Source organism: Myxocyprinus asiaticus, chromosome 13 (assembly GCF_019703515.2).
Source record: "Myxocyprinus asiaticus isolate MX2 ecotype Aquarium Trade chromosome 13, UBuf_Myxa_2, whole genome shotgun sequence".
NCBI classification, from domain to species: Eukaryota; Metazoa; Chordata; class Actinopteri; order Cypriniformes; family Catostomidae; genus Myxocyprinus; species Myxocyprinus asiaticus.
This window is the reverse complement of record NC_059356.1, coordinates 50,976,090-51,003,153: the sequence shown is the minus strand read 5'-3', so window position 1 is coordinate 51,003,153 and position 27,064 is coordinate 50,976,090. Positions and strand designations below refer to the sequence as shown.

The following is a 27,064-nucleotide window of genomic DNA, read 5'->3' as shown; positions in this document are numbered from 1 at the left end:
TTGTGACAGTGACATGCCTGGACACTTGTTCTGGGTGAACCCCTGCCCCTAGAAATGCAAGGTCCGTCCAAGGGCTGAACGTGCGGCGACAAACCAGCATGATAGCCATGCAATGCGTACCGCAGTGCCATGCCTATCTCAGGACTCAAGTCTGAAGCCAGTGCTGAAGTGGTCTCATATGCATCAACCCGAGTGGCGTAACCGCAGCTGAGGACACCATATGCCCCAGGAGCCTTTGAAATAGTTTCAGTAGGACCGCTGTTTTTCCCTTAAATGACTTCAGGCAATTCAGCACCGACTGAACGTGCTCGCTCGTGAGGCGCACTAACATAGTGACTAAGTCCAACTCCATCCCGAGAAAAGAGATGCTCTGCACCAGGGAGAGCTTGCTCTTTTCCCAGTTGACCTGAAGCCCCAATCGGCTGAGGTGTCTGAGCACCAGGTCCCTGTGCGCACACAATAAATCTCAAGAGTGAGCTAGAATCAGCCAGTCGTCGATATAATTGAGGATGCGGATGCCCACTTCCTTTAGCGGGGCAAGGGCTGCCTCTGTGACTTTTGTAAAGATGCAAGGTGACAGTGACAGACCAAAGGGGAGGACTTTGTACTGGTATGCCTGACCATCGAAGGCAAACCGATGGAACAGTCTGTGTCGAGGCAAAATCGAGACATGAACGTACGCGTCCTTCAGGTCTACTGCGCGAACCAATCTTGAAGCTGGACGCATGACAGAATGTGCTTCTGCTTCAGCATTTTGAACGGGAGCTTGTGCAGGGCCAGACCAAAGCTTGCAGGTCTAAGATTGGCTGCAACCCACCGCCTTTTTTCGGTACAATAAAGTAGGGGCTGTAAAACCCCTTCTTCATCTCGGCTGGAACAACAGGCTCTATCATGTCCTTCTCTAGAAGGACTGTGATTTCCGCATGCAGAACAGTTGCATCCTTGCCTGCTACCGAGGTAAAACGGACGCCATTGACATAGACATTATAGATATTACAGTTTTATTTTCTGTTAATGCCTGATCCTCTGTAAAGCTGCTTTGAAACGATGTGTGTTGTGAAAGGCGCTATACAAATAAAAATGACTTGACTTGACATTGATCCTCCGGGAAGAAAGGAACTGTGGCAGAGCACAGCTGTGTGCGGTGCTCTGAGCCCAGGAACCAATCGTCCAGTCGCGAACGCTCAGGGCAGGGTGGAGGGTTCCACTCCAGCCCGACACTCGCGACAGCCTACTCTCCGATGCTGTGATCGATACCTCATCCTCTTCTCGAGCCCCGATAATGAGACAATAAGCCTGCCATGGGGCGAGCCACCTGACCCATCCATGAACTCGACTGGTGGAAATGAGCATGCTGGGGAATGGGAGGTCCGTGGGGATTCACCCGGCGGAAATGCTCCCGTTGAAGCCCCCAAATTGCCCCCAGCGCTAGCCGCCGTGGCCTTGTGCATGTAAGCAGAAGGACCAGGGCGGGGAGTGACTGGAGTTGCTTTCCCTCTATGAAAGAAAGAAAGCCGCAATCGCAACGTCACCATGGTCATGTTCTCGCAGTGAGAACATGAACCATCCATGAACGCTGTCTCAGCGTGACTATGACCCATACACATGAGACAGCGATCGTGGCCGTCAGAGGAAGAAAGATAAGGACCGCACCCAGGAACTGCACATAAATGGAAAGACATCTTTAAAAAGATGCTTTCGGTCAGTGCTTACTCTTTTAGAGAAAGTAAACTTTTTAGTGTGGCTGCCGAAGCGCCCAGGGGTGTTCTGTGCACTTATCTGTGCGAGAAGGGAGAACCCGCTGTAAAATGAGCCGTATATCCAACAGACACTCACAGAGGTGAAAGGAACGCCAGTGGAAAGCTTTCACACTGATCGGTTTCGAAGAACAAATTTGAATGAGTGGATGCAAGCCGTCTCCTTTTATAACCGTATGTCCAGGGGAGTAGCATGCAAATTTTACTTGCCAATTCTCATTGGCCTTTTCTCAAATATCAGAGGTGATTGGGGCTCCCAAGTTCGACCCATAGTGTCACTACATCGACACAACAGCGAGTGAGTGACAGATAGGGAACTGTATTGTTGCTTTGGCCATGTAATGTAGCGTTATACCTCAGAGAAGTTCATCTTTTATGCTTTAGAATGTTTGACTAATAGAAAAACTGCTAACAGAATTTGCCATAGAGGCATTATTCTGATGGTCTGATCACACAATACCATGTTTTCCTGTGTCTCACCCTGTTTTCAGACTGTACAGAGCTTCATCAACATTACGCTGGTGGAATTTAATCATGTACGAGTGCATCTCTCTGTAGTTATTGCGAATGTTTCTCTCAGTGCTGCCATTTGGTACTGTTCCAAAGCGAAACGGCGGCGAGAAGTCGTTTGGTCTCTGAAACTGAAAGATAAAAAAAAAACAGATGAACCAACAAGAACTGCATTTAATATTATCTGAACCTTACTAAGAAAAGACTTTTCTGCTCAAGGGTTCCATTTTTATTTTTTAAAGTACCTTTTTATCGCTGAGTCCCGACACCTGGTCCACGTACTCTTCCTGAATCATAAATGCGGCCAGGTTAGCTGTGTAACTCGCCAGGAAGATCACAGCAAAGAAAGCCCAGACAGACACCATGATCTTGCTGGTGGTTCCTCTGGGGTTCTGCACAGGCACAGAGTTGTTGAAGACCAAACCCCACAGCAGCCAGATGGCCTTCCCGATAGTGAACGATGGACCTCCAGCCTCTGAGAAACAACAGTATCAAACCGTCAAACTCTGGAGCTGCACTCCACAACTCTTTCAACATGTGAGAAGAACTCAAATGTTTGTGTGTCCTTCAAAACTGTTCAAAGTGCTGATTCTGGTTACCTTACAAGAGCACATTACTGTAAAGAAGGTAAACCTCAAAGCAAACGAGCCACAGACCAAATACTCAGACATTCTCAAATTCATGTACATTTTTCAATTTAAATTTCCACTCAAATTTTATGCAGGCAATTAGGGCTGTCAGTTGATAAAACATTTTAAGCAAATTAAATACATGATTTAATCAAATTAATCACATATACATCAATAATTACTGAGACAGGCCCCCCAAAAACGATAAGTATAAAGTTATTAAAATAACTGTAAACATAATACAATATAAATAATTCAGATAATAATGGGAGCACACAAGTAATCTACACATTGTAATTTTCATATAATTAAACACTAAATTAATGTGTTACTTTTACGCCCCTACAGACAATATAATTAATCAAACGTTTTATATCAAAATAGAAGCATTTTCTCTAGTGGCTTCTTTTGAACCTCACTGTATATATACAGTATATAACTGTCTGTCTGTTATTCACACGTTTGTCCAGTCACCTCTGCCATCAGCAAGACAGCGGTTGTAGCCCACAGGACTGAAGTATTCAAAGAAAAACACAGCGAAGGCAGAAACTAGCAGCAGCATTACAAACATCATCACCCAAACATCTGCGCTGAACGGCTCTACAGAGAGAGAGAGAGACCACTAACAAGTGATAATACAGCAGAGATTGATGCTTGACATTATTACTTTGAACCTGAATTGAGAGTTTCTCACCGAGGAATGCAGAAGGTGACACAGTGCCGTTGCTACGGGAGACCATCACACTGATGCCCGTCTCTATGAAAGGCACAGAGAAGTCAATGACCTCTGACCTCTCCTCATTGATGGTCAGTGAACCCACGGCCATATGAGCGTTCTTCAAAACCACCTACAGACAGAAAGACAGTCAGACAGACAGAGAGAGAGACAGCTCGTGAGACCAGATTAGCACTCCTAATGAAAAGAGTCCATTTTTTACTTAATTGTGAGTTAAAAAGTATATTTTCAGGTCAAATCATTTAAAGGGTTCAGGGATATTATATTCTTTGATCTTTTGACATGTAAGAGTTCGTTGTACAATAAAAACATACTTTAAGTTTTAGAACTCTAAACATCCTCCTTAATACAATAAGCGCATTTTTTTAAAATCAAGCTACAAAAACGTCATGGTTACTGGTGTAACCTCCGTTCCCTGATGGAGGGAATGAGACGTTGGTGTCGATGTAGTGACACTAGGGGTCACTCTTGGGAGCCCAAGACACTTCTGGTCTTTGATAAAAGGCCAATGAAAATTGGCGAGTGGTATTTGCATGCCACTCCCCCGAACATACGGGTATAAAAGGAGCTGGTATGCAACCACTCATTCAGGTTTTACGCTGAGGAGCCAATATAAGGTCCGGCCATTTCAGCGGGTAGTTCAGCGTTGTGGCAGGAGGGACCAATGTCTCATTCCCTCCATCAGGGAATGGAGGTTACACTAGTAACCATGACGTTACCTATCTGTCACTCACTCGACGTTGGTGTCGATGTAGTGACACTAGGGGTCCCTATACAAAATGCCACAAGGCTGAACTGTGTTACGTGAACTGGCGGTGTGTGGTGGGCAGACTTGCTGTGTGCTTCATAGCCAGCACACCAGGTCGACACGTAACCTCCCCCAACACAGTTATGAGTGTCGAACGACCCTTTTTGGGGACAAGTCGACTACCCAGAGATAGAGACAGGCTTAACCCAGTCGTGGCCTCTTTTCCCTTCTCTTTTTCCACTTCCTAAAAGAGAAGGGGGATTATCCGACTGGGCCGCCAGGTCGGGGGGTGTCCCTCCCAAGGGGAGGACACCGCAGAGACCATACCTCGCCCCAAGAGAGGGGGGATATTTAAGTGGAAGAATACATCACATGGTCTTTCCAACCATGTGGAGAGCCTTCAAGGTAGATCCTGCCCAATGGGGGAGGAGTTACTACAACATGGAGACTGGGGCAGAGGGGCTCTGCCCAAGGAAGATGCAGTTTGCCAGCAGGGAAATGAATTAGCGGAAGATATATATCGCATGGGGTTAGCCTTACAGGGAACCGCCACATGCGGAGCACCTACCCCAGAACCGGGCTCTTAGTTAGCACGTGTACTGGGCCAGCAGCGAGTCTCTCCGAAAACTCGACTGCCACAGGGCTCGGAGGAAGTCAACCAGGGAAAAACTTTTGTGAACACTACTTGGAATTAACAGCGCACGTCTTCAGCTCAAAAGGAGGTGGAAGGCGCTATGTGCAAGCGATACACCCGGCCGGCTATCCCGGGCTTATCCACTTGTGTTGCGTGCCACTACCTGGAACGGAACCGGTTCCACCCGGAGGTTGTAGAACCTTGCAAAGGTCCGATGAGGGAACGAGGCGCGGCCTGGAGGTATTCAGCCTCCTGGCGCCTCTTAGGAACCTGATGATCAGATCATGCTTCCCTAAGGACTTACCGTCGACTGCGTCGTGGTGTGCTGCTATGGCAGCAATGTACACCTTCAAGGTGGAAGGGGACAGCCTCCCTTCCAACCTCTCTTGCAGGAAGGAAAGCACTGATCTGACTGCGCATCTCTGGGGGTCTTCCCGACGGGAAGAACACCACTTAGCGAACAGATGCCACTTAAAGGCATACAGGCGCCTCGTAGAGGGAGCCCTAGCCTGAGTGAACGTGTCTACCATCGCAGGTGGGAGACAGCTTAGGTCTTCCACGTCCCATCCAGGGGCCAGACATGGAGATTCCAGAGGTCTGGGCGCGGGTGCCGGATGGTGCCCCTTCCCTGAGAAAGAAGGTCTTTCCTCAGGGGAATTTGCCCGGGGGGAGCTGTCGCGAGGAGCGTGAGGTCCGAGCACCACATCTGGGTGGGCCAGTAGGGTGCTTACCAGGATGACCTTCTCCTCGTCCTCCCTGACCTTGCACAGGGTCTGTGCAAGCAGGCTCACTGGGGGAAAACGCATATTTGCGAATGACAGGGGACCAGCTGTGTGCCAGCGCGTCTATGCCGAGGAAGGCCTCGGTCAGGGCGTACCAGAGCGGGCAGTGGGGAGGATTCTTGGGAGGCGAACAGGTGCACCTGTGCCTGTCGAATTGACTCCAAATCAGCTGGACCACCTGAAGGTGGAGTCTCCACTTTCCCTTGAGGGTAACCTGTTATGACGGCATGTCCGCCGAAGTGTTGAGGTTGCCCGGGATATGAGTGGCTTGCAGCGACTTGAGGTGCTGCTGACTCCGTTGGAGGAGACGGCGGGCGAGTTGTGACATACAGCGGGAGCGCAGACCGCCTTGGCGGTTGACATATGCTACCGCTGCCATGCTGTCTGTCCGAACTAGCATGTGCTTGCCCTGGATCAACGGCCGGAACCTCCGCAGGGCGAGCAGAATTGCCAGTAACTCGAGGCAGTTGATGTGCCAATGCAGCCGCGGACCCGTTCAGAGGCCGGCGGCTGCGTGCCCATTGCCAACAGCACCCCAGCCCGTTTTGGAGGCGTCTGTCGTGACCACAACGCGCCTGGAGACCAGTTCTAGGGGAACACCTGCTCGTAGAAACGAGAGGTCGGTCCAAGGGCTGAAAAGACGGTGACAGACCGACGTAATGACCACGCGGTGTGTCCCAAATCGACCCCTGCTACCCAGTATTCTTCTGGCAAATGTTCAGTCTCTGGACAACAAGCTCTGCGAGCTGAGAGCGTGGATCTCTTTCCAGCGAGAGACGAGGGACTGCTGCATTATCTGCCTTACAGAAACCTGGATGTCTGCTGAGATTCCAGATTCAGCCATCGAACCCATGGGGTTCTCCGTGCACCGAGCGGACAGAGCGAAAGACCTCTCAGGTAAAAGCAGAGGTGGTGGTGTATGTTTTATGATCAACAAATCCTGGTTTGATCAGAGGAACGTACATTCTATCAAGTCTTTCTGCTCTCCTGAACTGGAATTTCTCATGCTTCTGTGTCGACCATTCTGGCTACCGAGGGAATTCACAGTGGTCATTATCACTGCTGTGTACATCACGCAACAAGCCGACACAGACCGGGCACTCAAGGAACTGTATGGGAGTATAAGTGAGCAGGAAACCACCACCCTGAGGCTGCGTTCATTGTGACCGGGGACTTTAACAAAGCCAATTTTAAATCAATTGCACCAAAATACCACCAACACATCAGTTTCAACACACGAGGGGACCGGGTTTTGGACCATTGCTACTCTCCCTTCCGGGATGACTACAAATCTCTCCCCCACCCACCATTTGGCAAATCGGACCACTCTTCCATTCTGCTTCTGCCTGCTTACAGGCAGAAACTGAAACAGGAAGCACCCACCCTCAGAACGATCCAGTGCTGGTCGGACCAATCAGATTCCATGCTACAAGACTGTTTTGATCACGCGGACTGGGAGATGTTCCAGTCCGCCTCTGATGACGACATCGATATTTACGCTGATAGCATAATGTGTTTCATCAGAAAATGCGTGGAGGACGTGGTTCCGACCAGAACAATACGGATCTACTCCAACCAGAAGCCATGGATAAATAGCGATATTTGCGCTGCATTTGATGCGCAGACATCCGCTTTTAATTCAGGGAATGTGGAGGAGCATAAACAAGCCAGTTATGCACTCTGCAAAACTATCAGAGCAGCCAAACGCCAGTACAGGGACAAGATTGAAGGCCAGTTTAACACCACCAACTCTAGAAGCATGTGGCAGGGAATTAATATCATCATGGACTTTAAAGGTAATAAAAACTCTGCCGTGAACACCGCTGCCTCTCTACCGGATGAGCTAAATACTTTTTATGCTCGTTTCGAGGGAAATAACACCATCCTTGCGGAGAGAGCTCTCGCGGCTGAAGCTACAGAGGTTAGTTCACTCTCCGTCTCTGTAGCGGATGTAACCTGATCATTCCGACGGGTGAATATCCGTAAAGCCGCTGGTCCAGACGGCATTCCGGGCCATGTCATCAGAGCGTGCGTGAACCAACTGGCTGGTGTTTTTACGGACATTTTCAACTTTTCCCTCTCCTTGTCTGTGGTCCCCACATGCTTTAAAACGTCCACCATTGTGCCTGTACCAAAGCAATCCAAAATAACTTGCTTAAATGACTGGTGTCCTGTTGCTCTGACCCCCATCATCAGCAAATGCTTTGAGAGACTAATCAGAGATTACATCTGCTCTGTGCTGCCTCTATCACTGGACCCATTGCAGTTTGCTTACCGCAACAACCACTCCACTGATGATGCCATTGCATCTACAATACACACTGCTCTCTCCCACCTGGAAAAAAGGAACATTTATGTGAGAATGCTGTTTGTAGACTACAGCTCAGCATTCAACACCATAGTGCCCTCCAAGCTTTATGTGAAACTCCAGGCTCTGGGCTTAAACAGCTCGCTGTGAAGCTGGATCCTGGACTTCCTGTCAAGCAGACACCAGGTGGTTAGAATGGGTAGTAACATCTCCTCATCACTGACCCTCAACATTGGAGCCCTGCAGGGCTGTGTTCTCAGCCCACTCCTGTATTCCCTGTACACACATGACTGTGTGGCAACACACAGCTCCAATGCCAGCATTAAGTTTGCTGATGATACGACGGTGGTAGGTCTGATCACTGACAATGATGAAACAGCCTACAGAGAGGAGGTGCACAATCTGACATGCTGGTGTCAGGAGCACAACCTCTCCCTTAATGTCAGTAAGACAAAGGAGCTTGTTGTGGACTTCAGGAGAAGAGAAAGAGAACACAGCCCCATCACCATCAATGGAGCACCAGTGGAGAGAGTCATCAGCTTCAAGTTCCTGGGTGTCCACATCACTGAGGAACTCACATGGTCTGTCCACACTGAGGCCATTGTGAAGAAGGCTCATCAGTGCCTCTTCTTCCTGAGACGGCTGAGGAAGTTTGGAATGAACCGCCACATCCTCACACGGTTCTACACCACCACTGTAGAGAGCATCCTGACTGGCTGCATCTCTGCCTGGTACGGCAATAGCACAGCCCACAACCGCAAAGCCCTGCAAAGGGTGGTGCGAACTGCCAGACACATCATTGGAGGTGAGCTTCCCTCCCTCCAGGACATATATACCAGGCGGTATGTGAAAAAAGCTCGGAGGTTCATCAGAGACTCCAGCCACCCGAGCCATGCTCTCACTGGCAGGTGGCGGTATTGCAGCATCAGGACCCACACCAGCCGATTTCATGACAGCTTCTTCCCCCAAGCAATCAGACTCTTGATCTCTCACGATCAATATTCATCAGCACTGCACTTTATTAATCTTATTATCTCACACTGGACTGTCATAAATTATATTCTCTCTTAACAACACACTGGCAACTGACTATCAACCGACAGCCTGAATGTCAATACAGTACAATACAACCTTCTGTATATTTTATATATACTATATATACTATTTTTATTGTATAATGTGTATTCTATATTGTGTGTATGTGTATTCTATATTGTGTGTATTGTATACTGTACATTGTATATTATTATTTGTATATTGTGTTGTGTGAAATTATGTGTATATTGTTTATTGTATATTGGTATATGTCTCATCACTGTCATGACTGCTATGTTGGTCAAAACTGCACCCAAGACTTTCGCCCACTATTGCACTTGTGCATATGGTTGTGTGACAATAAAAGTGATTTTGATTTGATAAAGACAAACTGTCTCACTCTCTCTGTCTGCCACTGTGTTTCTCTCTCTCTCTGCTGGTAGTTTTAGCAATAAATACCTGAGCTTCACTTCACATGACTAAACTGGGGCACAACAGTGTGTGTCTGTGTGTGTGTGTGTGTGTGTGTGTGTGTGTGTGTGTGTGTGTGTGCGTGTGTGTCAGTACCTCTCCCACCATCCCGTTCCAGGTGCCATTGATTTTCTTGCCGTGTTTTCCATTGGTCACCAGGTAAAGGTCGTAGGTGAACTTCACTGACTTGGCGATCTTTTTTAGAATATCAATACAGAATCCTTTACAACAGCGCTTGATATACACTGCAGAGTCACCTGTGTGATTACTGACAGACAGAGAGAGAAACAGACAGACAGGTGATGGATGTTAGGAAAAGAGGTTTTATTTAGGTTTTGCCTTTGTGTTGCTCGCTGTGGGCTTTGAATGGACTGTTTTTCTGTATAAAGCTGGTTTGAAACAATATTTTTTGTGCTTAACAAATAATTGAAATAGAATTATGAAACAGATTGTTTTTCATAATTATTCTCAATTTATATAGTTCTGTTGTAAAACATCTTATTTAGACATTCACATGTGTGTGTGTGTGTGTGTGTGTGTGTGTGTGTGTGTGTGTGTTTACACTGATTTGAGTTGTTTTCTGCAGGGTACAGTATTCCTCATGCACGTTCCACTGAGGGGATCAACATCCTCAACAATGACGAATGGCGCTTCCTCTAATGTCACGATGGACAGATGATCATCTTCACGATTCTCCGTTCCAGAGTAAATCTCGAAGCGCGGCCACACGTGATACTTCATCGACAGAGAGCCGTTCTCCCATTTACCCACCTGAACACACACAAAGCTTTATGTGTACATGTAATATTTATCATCTTGAGGGAGAGACAGTGAAACCACAACAGCTCAAACCCACAAACATAAAAATGTGACTCTATGTAACTGTGTGTATGACTATTTACATTGATGAATATTTACATTTAACAGGCAATCATCCACAGTGACTTACATATGAGAATAATACAAGCAGCAATAATAGTTCTAACACAAGTACTGTGATTTCACTTTTATAGAACTGTTCTAGACTGTTTTTGAGGTCTGGACTGGTCCTCAAGTCTGATCACACATGCTCATGTATGTCTTACTCTGTCCCACTGTCGGTCTTTGTCCAGCAGGATGATCACTAGCTTCGGGTGCATCTGATATCCATCCTCACTAAAGGAGAGATTGCGTCCTTCAAATGTCACGTTCATCAGATACCTGTGAAACACACATTAACGTCATCTACAGTAGAAACATTTCACTTTCATCATGTAATCAATTACACTATCTATCTATCTATCTATCTGTCTGTCTATCTCTTTATATGAACTCATTGTTGATGGTGTTTGTGGCATATGTATCATGTTGTTATGGCAGCCACAAACACTGCGGCTTCCAAACTCATCCACTGTGTTGCCATGGAAACCATCCTCATAAGAGAGAGAGAGTGACCTCTACGTTAAACAAGCTGTTCCATATTCCATCTTTATTTCTCTCTCTCTGATGTAAAGATGTGAGAAACCAGAGTGAATGGCACACACACACATTTGCATTCATAGCAAATTAGCCAATAAATGAAAATGGTATGAATAAATTTTCCTCAAATTAAATATGATGGACATTCCACACACAGAAACTGCAGTGCACTGAGTTTGTGTGTCACCTGAGTACTTCATTGGGATTGCCTGTAATGGGGCTCTTCTTGTCAGGGGCCCCGTGACACTCAGACTTGAGCAGTGTGTGCGGACCCCTGTCCATCATCATAGTGGATGTTGCTGAAGCGATTACAGCCACACCATCTCGAACCCGGGCCTCCAAACCATAATCCCACTCATCATACGACACTGAGATCATCCCTGAACCAGAGAGAAACCTTCAGAGTTTACCCTTCAACACCAGATAATCCACATCAAACCAGTCCTGATACAGTGATAGAAGATATGATGAATCTGATTGGATGTGTTCAGGATAGAGAGGAAACTGATTGGATGAGGTTGAGATAGAGGAATCCAACTGGGTGAAGTCAGAACAGAGGAATATGATTGGATGTGGTTGGGATAGAGGAATCTGATTGGATGCATTTGTTACAGCAATAAATCTGATTTGATGCTGTCAGGACGGAATCGAATTCGGTGCAGTTGGGACAGAGGAATATGATTGGGTGTGGTCGGGATAGAGAGGAATCCAGTTGGGTGTGTAGACTAAAATTTTCATGTTTATCAGTATTATTAATCATTATTAGTATTAATTATTTAGTAGCAGTATTGATAATTTGTAATACATTATTAAACGTATGTATTTGTTATGTTGTGTAAGTCAAGGCATGTCTAAATTGTGTAAGCTATGGTCGCATATGCAGCTTGATATAGGCTGTACAGTAGTCGCATGTGTTGCATGTGTAAGTTAAGATGTGTTTTCCATTGGGGAAGTTATTTTAAACTGCTAGGGTATGCTTAAATACACCATGCAAATGTACTCTTTTAGAGAAAGATGAGAAAGACTGCTCTTTAGAGAAAGACTGTTCACAGAGAAAGATGAGGAGGAAAAAGAGACGGGAAATAGCATATCATCATTATAATTGATATTTGCTTTCTCTCCTATGTCTGATAATTATAGATTTAACTGGTGTAGCTCTGTAACTTCACAACAGTGAAAAAGACAAATTAAAAGTCTTCAATTTGGTGTCACGAACAGGATCAGCATCTTCATGCATCTGTCTCAGAACAATCAGGTAAGACTTTTTTTGTTTGTTGATAATTTTGAATAAGTCTGCCTGATAAAAGTCAGTGATGAGACATATTGTCTGAAAACTGGTGTAAAAGAACTGTGTTATAAAATACCAGTTGATTTTGCCAAGATTTAGTAAATGTCAGACATAGCTAAATTTAAGGTTTATTTAAGTTTGATTTGGCTAATTTGAGCTGATTTGACTAAGTTAGGTTGACCTGGTTGGTTGAGTTGATCTGATCAGCGAAGTTCCAAATTTTAACTTAACTGGGGAATTGACCTCGGGAAAGAGGCAATTGACCTTGAAAAGAGGAAATTAAGCAATGGTAACAAGGGGTCTGTAAGCAATAGTTTAAAACTAGGAAGTTTCTTGATCATAGCATGAAGTTGATTAATATATGGAGTTACACACTTTGAGTGAAACTCTAAAATATTTTAATTAAACTGGGGTAAATCGACCTCTGATCAAGGGAGGCGATTAAGCTGTGATACAACAGTTAAAAAGAAGACTGGGAAAGGTCAGCCTAGTAAAAACTGGGGATTTTCTTGATTATAGTAATTCAGTTGGGTTTTAATGTTTGTAATTTCACTGTTTAAGGAAACAGGAGAAAGGGGAAAGAAAGAATAAAAGAAAGAAAGAGACAAAAGAAAAAAATGTTAAAAAGTATTCATAAAAGGTACAAAGTTGATGATAAAGTTTTAAGGAGTGTGTAGAATTCCTGTTTCGTTAAGTTATCAGAGCAGAAAAGAGAGCTGTAAGGGCTAGCTAGTGAACACACACACACACACACACACACACACTCTCTCTCTCTCTCTCTCTCTCTCTCTCTATTTCTCTCTATCCCTGTCCTTATACATACACACACACAAACATGCCGGGAAGGAGAGAAAGGGGGGTTCCAGACTGCAGAAGAGAGGACACACACATGCACACATTGACTGGACACATCCTCCTTTCTTATACATATACATAGGATTTAAATTAAGATAGGTTTAGACATTTACAGTAGATTACAAATACACACACACATATACACATCCCAGTTTCACAATGGCTGCAAGTCAGTCGATCACAAAATGGTTTCTTCAAAAGAATGAGACAAGCTGAGCTGTTGAAGAAATGCTGCCTGAATACTGTACTATCCATTGATGAACAGATCGAATGGTTTGAAAGACAAAATGACCCTATCAAGCTACAAGCATATCCAATCCTCACAGCTCATTGGATTTTGAAAAAAGGAGGAATTTGCTGTCATGTTGAAGATTATCCAGTTTCACATGCTGAAGCAATGAATCCTCAAATGGAAACTCATCACAAGTTGAATAAAAGCATGTTAAATAAATGTCCAGTAGAAGGAAAAACAAACAGCAATGACTCATTTGATCCTTACACTACAAACAAAAATCCAGAGGCTGAACGAAAATATCTGCAAGCACCTGTCAACTCAGCGATGACCTTATTGTCAACACCTTACAACCCAATATACCCATCGCTGCCTGAATGAAGTGAAAATAGTTCCACTAAGCCCTTTACAGAGCCTCATGTATTGAGTCCGAATGGAGACACAGTTGTTAACCTTTATGTTGCCTCTGCACAAGCAGCACCAATAATTACCAAATCTAAATCCCTCCAGACAAACAGAGAAATGCTGGGGTGTACACCAGTTCGTACTCATGATTCAGATTGGAGTGACGAAACTGACGAACTCGTCACAACAGACAAAGTTGGTCCTGATTCTTCTTCACCTTCAGTCAGAAGAGGAGGATCTCAATCTGAGATGATAACAACTGAAGAAAGGCCATTTACACCAGGAGAACCTCAAGCCATTCTCACAGCCTTGCCACCGCTGAAGAGACAAGACACAAACACAGAGCTAGATTTCTTGGTTGACGCACATCAAATGACTTTGAGAGACATTCACACCTTTGTGAAAGCTAAAACTCCAAGGGATCGATGGGAACGATTACCATCCTCCATAACGACAGCCCAATGGATGGACTTGTGGACAGATGGCCAGGGATGACCACTGGGTCTCTGGCAGGCATTGGATGAGTTCAGAAAAGAAATCCAAGAAGCTTTGGGCAGTGGAAAGATTTATTTCACAACAGTGACATTGATTAAGCAAAAAGATGGTGAATCGCCAGATGAATATGCCCTAAGTAAATGCAACGCCTATGAAAGGTGGGCTCTTTGAGCTAAAAAGGTTCCTGATGGACATGATATGCAGTTCACTGACATGCATGTGGATGGCTTTGACCCAAAATACCAACAAGTTTTATCACTGGGTGTCAATCCAGGAGACACATATGACCAAATCCTACAATGGGCGGGTCGCTTAGAGATGGCTATGAGATTAGATAAGGAAGAAGGAAACAAGCCAAACCGGAAGGGTGTGGCGGCAGTTCAATCCACAGTGAACACAAATAGAAGGTAGAAGATTTGTGGCAACTGTGGAAAGCGCGGCCATTACAGAAGGGATTGTTGGCCTAAAAGAGGAGGGGCAAAAGGTAACAGCCCATCATCTAAAAGGTTTGCTGTCAAGAATGATGCCGAAAACTCTCAAGGGAGAATGTGGACTAAGGCACAAGTTTGTCAGCTCATTGAGGAGATCATCCATCTACTCAAAAGCCATGAAAGTTCAAATCAGCGAGACTTGGATGTGGTTATGAATAATGAGAGACGTTGATCATTTCTGCCATGGACACATCAACAAATCATTTCACAGGACCAGTGGAGGGTAACAGTACATTCTGCCTTTATGGACAAGATTTAAAAGAGCTCCTCGAGTTTAAGAAATTACTCAAAATGTAACTTTGAGATCTGGCCAACATTTTAATTTGCCAACTATACAATGATAAACTGTACCGAATAATGGAAAGGGTACCATCATAGTGGGGTGTAAGAAAAGACTAAAGGATATTGTGCAGGTGCATAGCAGGGATTAGAAGCATGACTGTGTATATTACATGATGGAATGAGTAAGAGTTTTATATATGGAGGAAAGATGTGTTTATGTGCAGCTGATACAGTTAGAACCAGAATGGTGAAAGAGAGAAATTATGAATGTTGTGAGATGGTTAAGAGTTGAGATGCAAGTGTTAAAGCAGCCCAAGATGCGGGAAGCAATGGGTCATGTAATCATGGCAAATCGAATACTACCCCAAGGAATAGGACCTTTTGATCGCATCAACGTTTATTTTGGCTTGTGCAGGCACTGGTGAAGATTTTTATTTGCTTTTCTTTTGGTAGATGACTGGGGTTCATTATTAAATGCTTACACATAATCATAAATGACACATAGTATCATGGGGACATATCGTGGTGTTAGGTTTCATTTGTTTTCCTTTTTTTCTGTGTTTCTTTTCCTCTTCTTTTGTATGTCTATCTCTTTTTATTTCTTTTGTTTGTCATTTTCTCTCTCTCCTAATTACAGGTGATGACCTTGAGGTGATTATGTGAAGCTTGACGGCCATAGCTCCAGTGGAGGGAAATGTAGATTAAACTTTTCATGTTTATCAGTATTATTAATCATTATTAGTATTAATTATTTAGTAGTAGTATTGATCATTTGTAATACATTATTAAACTTATGTCTTTGTGATGTTGTGTAAGTCAAGGCATGTCTAAATGGTGTAAGTTAAGGTCACATATGTAAGCTTTATATAGGTTGTTCGGTAGTCGCATGTGTTGCATGTGTAAGTTAAGACGTGTTTTCCATTATAATGGGAGGGGAAGTTATTTTAAACTGCTAGGGTATGCTTAAAAACACCATGCAAATGTACTCTTTTTAGAGAAAGATGAGAAAGACTGCTCTTTAGAGAAAGACTGTTCACAGAGAAAGACGAGAAAGATCAAGCAAGACTAAGAAAGATGAGGAGGAAAAAGAGACAGATAGGAAATAGCATAACATCTGATTATTGGATATTTGCTTTCTCTCCTATGTCTGATAATTAATGATTTAATAAATGTGTTACTTCTTGGCAAATTTAACTGGTGTAGCTCTGTAACTTCACAACGGGGAAAAATACATAAAATAAAAGTCTTCAGGTAAAGTCAGGACAGAAGAATATGGTTGGATGCTGTCAAAAAAGAGAGAAATCTGATTGGATGCGATTAGGACAAAGGAATCCGATTTGATGCCGTCAGATGGAGGAATCTGATTGAAAACGTCAGGACAGAGAGGAATCTGATTGGATGCAGTCGGGACAGAGGAATCTGATTGGATGCAGTTGGGACAGAGGAATATTACTGGATGCTGTCAGGATAGACAGGAATCTGATTGGATGTGGTCGAGAAAGAGATAAATCTGATTGGATGCGGTTAGGATATAGAGATTCTGATTGGATGCTGTCAGTATAGAAGAATCTGATTGGAAAACGTCAGACAGAGAGGAATCTGATTGGATGCGGACAGGATAGAGAAATCTGATTGAATGCTGTCGGGATAGATGAATTTGCTTGGATGTAGTCGGTATAGAGAGGAATATAATTGGATGCAGTAGGGATAGAGGAATCTGTTTGGATGCAGTCGGGATAGAGAGGAATATAATTGGATGCAGTAGGGATAGAGGAATCTGACTGGATGCAGTCGGGATAGAAGAATGTGATTGGTGTGGTTGGGACAGAGGAATATTAATGGATGCTGTTGGGACAGAAAGAAATCTGATTGGATACAGTCAGGACAGAGGAATCTGATTGAAAAATGTCAGGACAGAGAGGAATCTGATTGGATGTGGCTGGGATAGAAGAATCTGATTGGATGCAGTCGGAATAGAGGAATGTGATTGGGTGTGGTCGGGACAGAAGAATATTGTTGGATGCTGTTGGGATAGAATAGAATCTGATTGGATGTGGCTGGGATAGAAGAATCTGATTGGATGCAGTCGGGATAGAGGAATGTGATTGGGTGTGTTTGGGACAGAGGAATATTATTGGATGCTGTTGGGATAAAAAAGAATCTGATTGGATGTGGTCGAGAAAGAGAGAAATCTTATTGGATGTCGTTGGGAAGGAGAAATCTGATTGGAAAACATCAGGACAGAGAAGAATCTGATTGAATGCTGTCAGGACAGATGAATTTGATTGGATGTAGTCGGGATAGAGAGGAATCTAATTGTATGCAGAGGCATAGAGAAATCTGATTGGATGCAGTCGGGATAGAGGAATCTGATTGGAAACCATCAGGAGAGAGAGGAATCTGATTGAATGCATTTGGGATAGATTAATTTGACTGGATGTAGTCAGAATACAGAGGAATCAAATTGGATGCAGCAGGTATAGAGGAATGTGATTGTGACTGTATGTGCGGAATATGTGGTTGTAACAGCAATACATCAGATTGGACAGAGAGGATATCTGTGTTATAATGATCTGAGAATGAACAGAGTTTTGATATGAGAAACACAAAGATCACGTCTCTGACTGACGTTACCTGTGGGAAACTCAGGTGGGATGTGATCAGCGTCTCCGGCCACTAGAGATGGTACAATCCAGGTGAATCCATAACCTGTGAGGCCGACAGAATGAGCGACCTCAAAGATGATGTTGGCCTCTTCTTTGGTGGAGTAGAGGAGGATCACAGGACTCTGAAGCTTCTTTAGCTGGTTCTGAATCTTGGCATCTCCATCATCTACAGACATATCCAAGAGCAGCACCTCCTCCAGCTCCCAGCCCACAAAACTGTTCTCAATGGTGCTGCGGATCTGCAGTTTACAGGACAAACACGACCTGAAGATCAGGAGCTACAACCACACAAATGCTCCAGCAGAACCCGGATGCTTCTATTAAACCACTGTGGATTCATATGGGACCATCCTTTCATGAATTATTTGATTATAATTATATAAATGACCAAGCTTGTGTCTTACAGTTTGCCAACAAACTCCTCAAGCACAACTCTATATGCTGCTTTGTTTTCAGAGGGTCCAAAATATTCACTTATTTTTATTTCTGGATTGAAGGAAACTCGAATGAAAATCAACACAGTTTTTTCTCATTTCATCAGTGTTGTCTACTATACAGAAGGCTGTGCTACAGTATGATTGAGCTTTCACTTTGGTGAAGAATAAAATGCAATATTTACACTAAGTCAAAAGTCTTGAGCAGAATTTCAGCAGAACACTGTGACGGATGATGATCAGCAACATGAGCTCCATCATACATAGTCAAATCCACACACAAACACACACAGTTCATACAGAGGTCACATAGGTCACACTCATGTAGACAGTGAGGTCAACAGGTCTGATGGTGAACTACAGAAACACTTGGACACACAAACTCATATCAGTGTCTGTCTAGTGTGTGTTTGTTACCTTGGTAACAAAGTCCTGGTAACCAGGATAGTAAGTGGTAACTATGGAGAAGATGTACCAATCATATTCCTCCATGATATTGAGCATTACAGATGCCTGCTGCTCTATGGATGGACCAAACTGAAAGAACATGGAGTTATCATCCTGCAGAGAGAGAGAGAGAGAGAGAGAGAGAGAGAGAGAGAGAGAGAGCATTGTTAATATTGCATATACCCAGAGTACATACAGTACACATTTCCAGTAGTGCTGGGTATCAATACAGATTTCAGAATCAATTTGATTCCAATTCATAAGCTCTTGATTTGATTCTGATTCAATACGATTTCAATTAATTTGGGTATATTCCAGTTATAATGTCAATTTTGCTTTCAAATGAATGCAGTTTGACTCTCAATAACAATTTCGAGACCACATCAAAATACTAAATAATTTGAGCAAACATTGTTTCAAATTCTCAATAAAAAAAAGACAAGTAAACAGTCAGTAATAGAGTAAGATCAAAGAACAAATGAGAAGCAACAGAATGAATAAAAACAATAGAACAAAGTAAGTTGCGGGTAAATGGGAAAGGGTGGCAGAGGCTGTCTCCACTGTGGCCATCTCCGATAGGGATGTGGATGGGGGGTGATAAAGAGTCTCAGCTTTCTAATGTTATAATTATTATGTTTCTATGAACTCGAGAGAGAGAAAGAGAGAGAGAGAGAGAGAGAGAGAGGAGAGAGAGAGAGAGAGAGAGAGAGAGAGAGAGAGAGAGAGCGCTCTATATGCAGCGCATCCATTAGTATGATCGGTCACCACATTAAGAAGCTTCAAAACAACATTTATTATTTGAATTTGGTGACATGCTTTACAAGCTAAAATAAAAATATAATTAAACACAAAACTTACATTTCACACATGAAAACCCAGTAAATTCATTAAACAGATTACCTTTTAGAATTTAAGACAACAGTGAGGTTATCCTAACTTTAAGATGTTATTTACGATAATTTTTGAGAATCTGAATGCTTCTGAAGTTTTTTTTAGAACAATCTTAACTTTTTTCTTAAGTTAGTTAAGAAGTTAAGAAGAAATTTCTTCTTAAGAAAGTTTCGTGAATCCTGCCTCTGGTTCCTAGATGGTTTCATTAATGATTCTTTTGAGGATTGTTAAAGTTTGAGGGAGAAATATAAGAAAATGAGAAATGCAGTTAGTTTTGGATTTACTGCCCTCAGCAGCCTGTTACTAAATGATGAGATTTCAACAGAATTTACACAGACTTTTTAATTAAGATATTTTATTCATGAATTCATTTGATAAATTAGCACTAGTAACATTAAAACATATATTATGTCTCCAGCCTGCATAGGCAGCTGTCTTCTATGGCAGCATCCTAACTAGAATAGATCCTCATAAGAGAGCGATTTTGAACAGCCTTCATAGGCGGGAACTTCACACATCACTCAGTTAGTGCTCCTCACGCGCAGTGCACGGGACACTCGACTCCCAACTGATTTCAATACAGGTGACGCGAGAGGAACAACACGATACTCAGAGCATAACTTTACATAACACACACACATTATGGGTAATAGTCGTTTTCTATCAAACAATTTTTTATCTATATTTTTTAGCAAATGGATTATAAGTATACTGTATTTATAATCCAAATATCTCTCGCTTCGTCCGCCATTTTGGATTTTGAGCTCATCACAGTGCATTATTACCTTGTTAAGGATACATATGATGTCCAGAATGGTAGCACTCTATTTGAGATGTCGATAAGAAAATAAAACGACTCATAAGAGTCATTCGTTTGGGGAATCAAACTACACTGGTCCCACTGTATGTTTCACACTATAGATTAAGACTGGCATTTCAACAGAAAAAAAGTAATTTACTCTTTAGTGGCATATCCACTTTACCAAGATCAGTCTTGTGATTTTAATAACCAGTATTGGAATCGTTCAAAGGAAGATCGCAATTAATCGAAAACATTCTAATTTAATCAAATAAAAGTCTAATTTACATACATTTACAACCAATTTTAAAGAATAACATTTAATAAATCAAATATCTAGAATATAATAATAATAAAATATAAAAGTGTGTAAACAAATCAGTGTGAGATCAACAGGCTGATTTCATCATTAACAGATGGTGTGATTTTTAAGATCATATGAAGCTCAAGAACTTTTTTGTGAATGAAAACATAAAAAACAAACATTTCAAACCATCAAACTGTCTCTTTCTATCGAGATTCAAGTAGTTTTATTGGCACTGTCTGTCTCTCTTGTGTTTTTCGCTGTTATTTCTCTCCTGTTCTCTAATTAAACACATGCACATGTAATTAATCCTTATTGTATAATTACTGATGACCTCATTCTTACTCTCATTTTTAATTCAAATAATTGGCTAATTATAACGAGATCATTAGAGACAGACACTATAAGTGACTAAGAAAACATCACTTATATTACAATTATTCAATTTATATTATAATAGGTTCATAAATAAGTTTTTATTATAAATTAACAATCCGTTTCAAAACATACTTATAAAAAAAAATACTGTTATAAAACATTTGTATAATGCTATAAAAATATGCAGAGTGACAATCACTACTGATCTGAGAGTGTAACGGCACACACAGTCACACACACACACACACACACACACACAACACACACTCACACACACACACACACACACACACTCACACACAAACACACACTCACACACACACACACACACACACACTCATGTTGGTGCAGCTATCATTATGAGGACTCTCCATAGACATAATGATTTTTATACTGTATGAACTATAGATTCTATCCCCTAACCTTAACCCTACCCCTAAACCACACACACACACACACACACACACACACACACACACACACACACTCACACACACACACACACTCACACACACACACTCACACACACACACACACTCACACACACACACACACTCACACACACACACACACACACACACACACATGTTGGTGCAGCTATCATTATGAGGACTCTCCATAGACATAATGATTTTTATACTGTACAAACTATAGATTCTATCCCCTAACCCTAACCCTACCCCTAAACACACTCACACACACACACACACACACACACACACACTCACACACACACACACACTCACACACACACACTCACACACACACACACACTCACACACACACACTCACACACACTCACACACACACACACACATGTTGGTGCAGCTATCATTATGAGGACTCTCCATAGACATAATGATTTTTATACTGTACAAACTATAGATTCTATCCCCTAACCCTAACCCCTAAACACTCACACACACACACAAACACACACACACACACACACACACACACACACACACACACACACTCACACACACTCATGTTGGTGTATCATTATGAGGACTCTCCACAGACATAATGATTTTTATACTGTACAAACTATAGATTCTATCCCCTAACCCTAACCCTACCCCTAAACCTACCCCTAAACACACTCACACTCACACACACACTCACACACACACACTCACACACACACACACACACACACACAAGCAGTTCTTCCGCTGTCACACTGCGGCTACACACTGGTTTGGCAGCTGTGGCTCTCCGACTATCCTGAGATCACACACACACTGTGCATTAATGGGTCACATTTTAATTATATTCTCAGATGAATTTTTAAATTCATTACATTTATTCTGAACTTGATATCAAACAAGATATCATATATATTAGAAATAACATTAATAAAAAACTATATTCTCACATGCACAGTATCGAGACAAACGCACAAATATATCAGTCAGGACAGAATCAGTGTTTCGTTTTTCCACTAGGTGGCGTTCTGAAGGAAATCCAGTGGTTTGTCTGTGTGATATGGTACATTTATAAATCAATTTACAATAAGGACACGAACGTAAAGTATTGTAAATTATAACAACAGTTCTATGGATTTTGGCTCAACTGTGCATCAGTTAAATACGCTATTCTCCATGTATTACCACAGACTGTTTAGCACCAGATGAAGCACTGGTATTAAAATGAATGGGAGAAACTGGACTGGCCAAAAAGGTGGATGTAGAATTGGATGCCCAAACGAAATGAAACGCTGACGAATGGCCCTTTATTTGTGCTGTTAGCACATTCGCACTTTTACAATAGGTGGCGCTAATCAACAAGCAATTTTACCCGGGTATGGTAGATTGCACAAAGAACCTTTCAGCTGGGCCGCCCTCCGCCTATGACGGGTGAGAAGAACAACTTGAAGTTTGCAATAAAAAACCAAGACAAGCAAACGAGTTTGAGAAATGTACAGATTTCTCCAAAAGCTGCAGAAGTAATGACGAGTGTGTTGTTGATCTGCTCAACGAGAAAGAAAACATTCAAGACACTTCATTAACTATTTCAGTTCACCTGCTGGACGAGTTGACTGGCAGCATTATCATGTGTACACAGTCTGAGGGGTGATTACAAAATATAATATTAATGGTTAAAACATGTTATCATTTGAAACAAGAGTGATAACATGCCACTGCCAGGCATATATACTTCTGTTAAGTACATTTGTTTAAAATCACTGCATAATGCACACATATAATGACTATTAAATAAATGTTTGATTGTATCTTACTTACTGAACATCTACTTGTGTTATACATTTGCTCAAATCTCTGCTTGATACAAATTACACGTGACGATATTTAAACACTCCTTTAACTAATGCTAAAAAAATACAACTTTTGTTTTTAAAAATGTGTTAGTATATGTTGAAATTAACTGACATGTGATCCAAAGCTCATATTTTATTGATCAAGGTATTTCATCACCAGGCAAAGAAAAAAAAACCTGACACTCATCATTAAAAAACCCTCGCTTTGGGGGCCTGGGAAGCTCAGTGAGTAAAGACGCTGGAGTCACGAGTTCAAATCCAGGGCGTGCTGAGTGACTCCAGCCAGGTCTCCTTAGCAACCAAATTGGCCCGGTTGCTAGGGAGGGTAGAGTCATATGGGGTAACCTCCTCATGGTCGCTATAATGTGGTTCGCTCTCAGTGGGGTCTGTCGTGAGTTGTGCATGGATGGCGTGAAGCCTCCACACGCACTATGTCTCCTCGGTAATGCGCTCAACAAGCCACATGATAAGATGTGCGGGTTGATGGTCTCAGACATGGAGGCAACTGAGATTTGTCCTCCGCCACCCGGATTGAGACGATTCACTACGCCACCACAAGGACTTAGAGTGCATTTGGGCATGCCAAATTGGGGAGAAAAAGTGGAGAAAAAAAGTGAATGTTCACTCCAGGTGTAAATGGCTTCATCGGAATCCATTGTTTTGATTCAAAATGTTAATCACTGTGAACATTTTAGTGCACAAAGGCCTTTATGGGTTAAAGAGCCAATCTACTTTCAGACATCACCTGTCAGTGAACTCGAAAACACACATGCACATTAGCTGAACCAGCCTGAAAACCAGCGTTTTTCAGTATCTTATGAGGTAAAGAAGCACAATGTACCATTGTTGTCAGATTTTTACTGCTGAATTGAAGTATGTTCATTACATGTAACCTTGACAAATCATTTTGGAAATTTCAGTCTTGCTCATTCAAGTAGATAGGAGCTGCACTTTTATCCATAGAAAATAGCTGTCGGGAATGTTTTAAAGATATCCGCTGAGTGGACTGTCTGCCTTGAAAGGGACTTTGGTTTCACATCGCTTTATCAGCAGGCATAATATTATTACCACAAACATTCATTAATTGAATTGACCGGTCTGGGGTCATCTGGCCTGATATGACTCGACGGCTCGTCGACTATGAGGTGACAGAGATGGACTGACCCGTATCTCAGTGCTGTTCATGTTTATCAGAGAGACACTTTCAATGAAAGACAAATAACACTCGTGCCACACACTGTAATGGACAGTTTAAGAATGTAAAGTATTTCTCAGACTATGAATGACTATGAATGGCCAGTTCATGAAAGAAATGTGCTTCAGTGAAAGGGGACGTGAGGTAAAATGATGTTCAGGGAGAGCACAGGGGTTGGTCCAGGTAGGGTCAGGATTAGGGGTGTGGGTTTGACTCCTTCTAAAGATGCTTTGGCTTCTTTAATGGCCTGGCAGACACTCCAATGGGATGGTCATGATGTAAACTCGCTAATCCACAGTGTGGATCCAGCCGCTCCATCTTAATCAGACCTGCAGGGACACTGTGCATGGATCAGGAGGAGACTGGTCTCACAAGGACTCACATTAAGACAAAGGTGAAGAGGCATCATTGACTGCATCCAAAACTGCATAATGTCAGAGAATGTTCTGCATTTGACAAAGGACATGCTTCTCGGTCATTAATAAGTCAAGTCAAGTGGCCTTTCAACCATATACAGCAAGTACAGTACACAGTGAAACAAAACAACATTCCTCCAGAACCATGGTGCTACATAAAACAACATGAAACAACATAATACAAACATAGAACTACATGAGACTACACAGAACTAAAACACCTACACATTTCAACATAAAGTGTATGTGCAAACGTGTGCAAACAGTACAAAATGCTGCAATAATTGCTGAAACAGGACAATAGGCACAGTAAGAGACAGTGCAGCACCGACCAGTACACAGTTCTAGTGTAAAGTGTCAGATAAAACAGGTAGTGCAAAAAGATTTTACAATATAATAGAAAATGCTGTGAATGTAAACATAACATACTATGACATAGTATTCAGCAGATAAGCTTATACTATACAGTACTGTGCAAAAGTTTTAGGCACTGTGAAAAATGTTGCATAGTGAGGATGTCTTCAAAAATAATGACATAAATCTTTTTCATTTATCAATTTACATCATACAAAGTCCAGTAAACATAAAAAAGCTAAATCAATATTTGGTGTGACCACCTTTACCTTTAAAACATTACCAATTCTCCAAGGTACACCTGGACACAGTTTTTCTTGGTTGTTGGCAGATAGATGTTCCAAGCTAACTGGAGAATTCACCACAGTTCTTCTATCTATTTCAGGCTGTCTCAATTGCTTCTGTCTCTTTATGTAATCTCAGACTGACTTAATGTTCAGTGGGGGGTTCTGTGGGGGCCATGACATCTGTTGCAGAGCTCCCTGTTCTTCTATTCTAATCTTTTCTATATGCAAAAGGAATGTTTGGGAGTCTAACATTTATATTTCCTGTTGACACACTAAAGCTAAAGATATAAATAAGCATCTTAAGACAAATGTTTTTGTGAAACATCTTATATACCTAAGAGTTTTGCACAGTACTCTATATGGACATATCAGTTATTGAGGTAGCAGCCAGGTAGAAGTGACAAGAAATTAAGTAAATATTTTATGAATACAGTAGCAGCAAAAAAAATAAAAAATTCCGGGTAGATAATACAGAAATGTGCAAAATTGCAAGGGAGTCGGATGGTGTTCAGTTGAGTGTGTGTGTGTTTGTTGTCAGTCCAGTCTCTGGAGTGTTGAGGAGTCTGATGTCTTGGGGGAAGAAACTGTTCCACAGTCTGGCTGTGAGGGCCCGAATGCTTCGGTACCTTTTGCCAGACAGCAGGAGGGTGAAAAGTTTGTGTGAGGGGTGTGTGGGGTCATCCACAATTCTGGTGGCTTTGCGGATGCAGCGTGTGGTGTAAATGTCTATGATGGAGGGAAGAGAGACCCCAATGATCTTCTCAGCTGTCCTCACTATCCTCTGCAGGGTCTTGTGATCCGAAATGGTGCAATTTCCAAACCAGGCAGTGATGCAGCTGCTCAGGACACTCTCGATAGTCCCTTTGTAGAATGTGGTGAGGATGGGGGGTGGGAAATGAGCTTTTCCCAGCCTTCGCAGAAAGTAGAGATGCTGCTGGGCTTTCTTGGTTATGGAGCTGGTGTTGAGGGACCAGGTGAGGTTCTCCACCTGGTGAACACCAAGGAATTTGGTGCTCTTGATGATCTCCACAGAGGAGCCATCGATGTTCAGTGGAGAGTGGTCTCTCCGTGCTCTCCTGAAGTCAACGACCATCTCTTTTGTTTTGTCCACGTTCAGAAACAGGTTGTTGGCTATGCAGCAGTCCGTTAGCCGCTGCACCTTCTCTCTGTATGCTGACTTGTTGTTCCTGCTGATGAGACCCACCACGTTTGTGTCATCGGCAAACTTGATGATGTGATTCATGCTGTGCATTACTGCACAGTCATGAGTCAGCAGAGTGAACAGCAGTGAACTGAGTATACAGCCCTGGGGGGCCCCAGTGCTCAGTGTGGTGGTGGAGATGCTGCTACCGATCTGGACTGACTGAGGTCTCCCAGTCAGGAAGTCCAGGATCCAGTTGCAGAGGGAGGTGTTCAGGCCCAGCAGGTTCAGCTTTCCAATCAGGTGGTGAGGAATTATTGTGTTGAATGCTGAACTGAAATTTATGAACAGCATT

At 42.7% G+C, this 27,064-nt stretch overlaps 1 protein-coding gene across 2 annotated transcripts in view; it reads right to left on the bottom strand.

The window, feature by feature from the left end:
• The window catches only part of grin2ba (glutamate receptor, ionotropic, N-methyl D-aspartate 2B, genome duplicate a), a 76,675-nt gene that overhangs the window by 11,343 nt on the left and 38,268 nt on the right, over positions 1-27,064 (bottom strand). For both annotated transcript variants that reach the window (XM_051713784.1, XM_051713785.1), the window contains 10 exons: positions 18,634-18,777; positions 17,751-18,021; positions 11,256-11,448; positions 10,696-10,810; positions 10,173-10,381; positions 9,707-9,878; positions 3,591-3,744; positions 3,371-3,496; positions 2,513-2,742; positions 2,238-2,398 (listed from right to left, as the gene is read on the bottom strand). In XM_051713784.1, the coding sequence (XP_051569744.1) occupies positions 2,238-2,398; positions 2,513-2,742; positions 3,371-3,496; positions 3,591-3,744; positions 9,707-9,878; positions 10,173-10,381; positions 10,696-10,810; positions 11,256-11,448; positions 17,751-18,021; positions 18,634-18,777 (1,775 nt within the window). The remainder of the gene's footprint in view (positions 1-2,237; positions 2,399-2,512; positions 2,743-3,370; positions 3,497-3,590; positions 3,745-9,706; positions 9,879-10,172; positions 10,382-10,695; positions 10,811-11,255; positions 11,449-17,750; positions 18,022-18,633; positions 18,778-27,064) is intronic.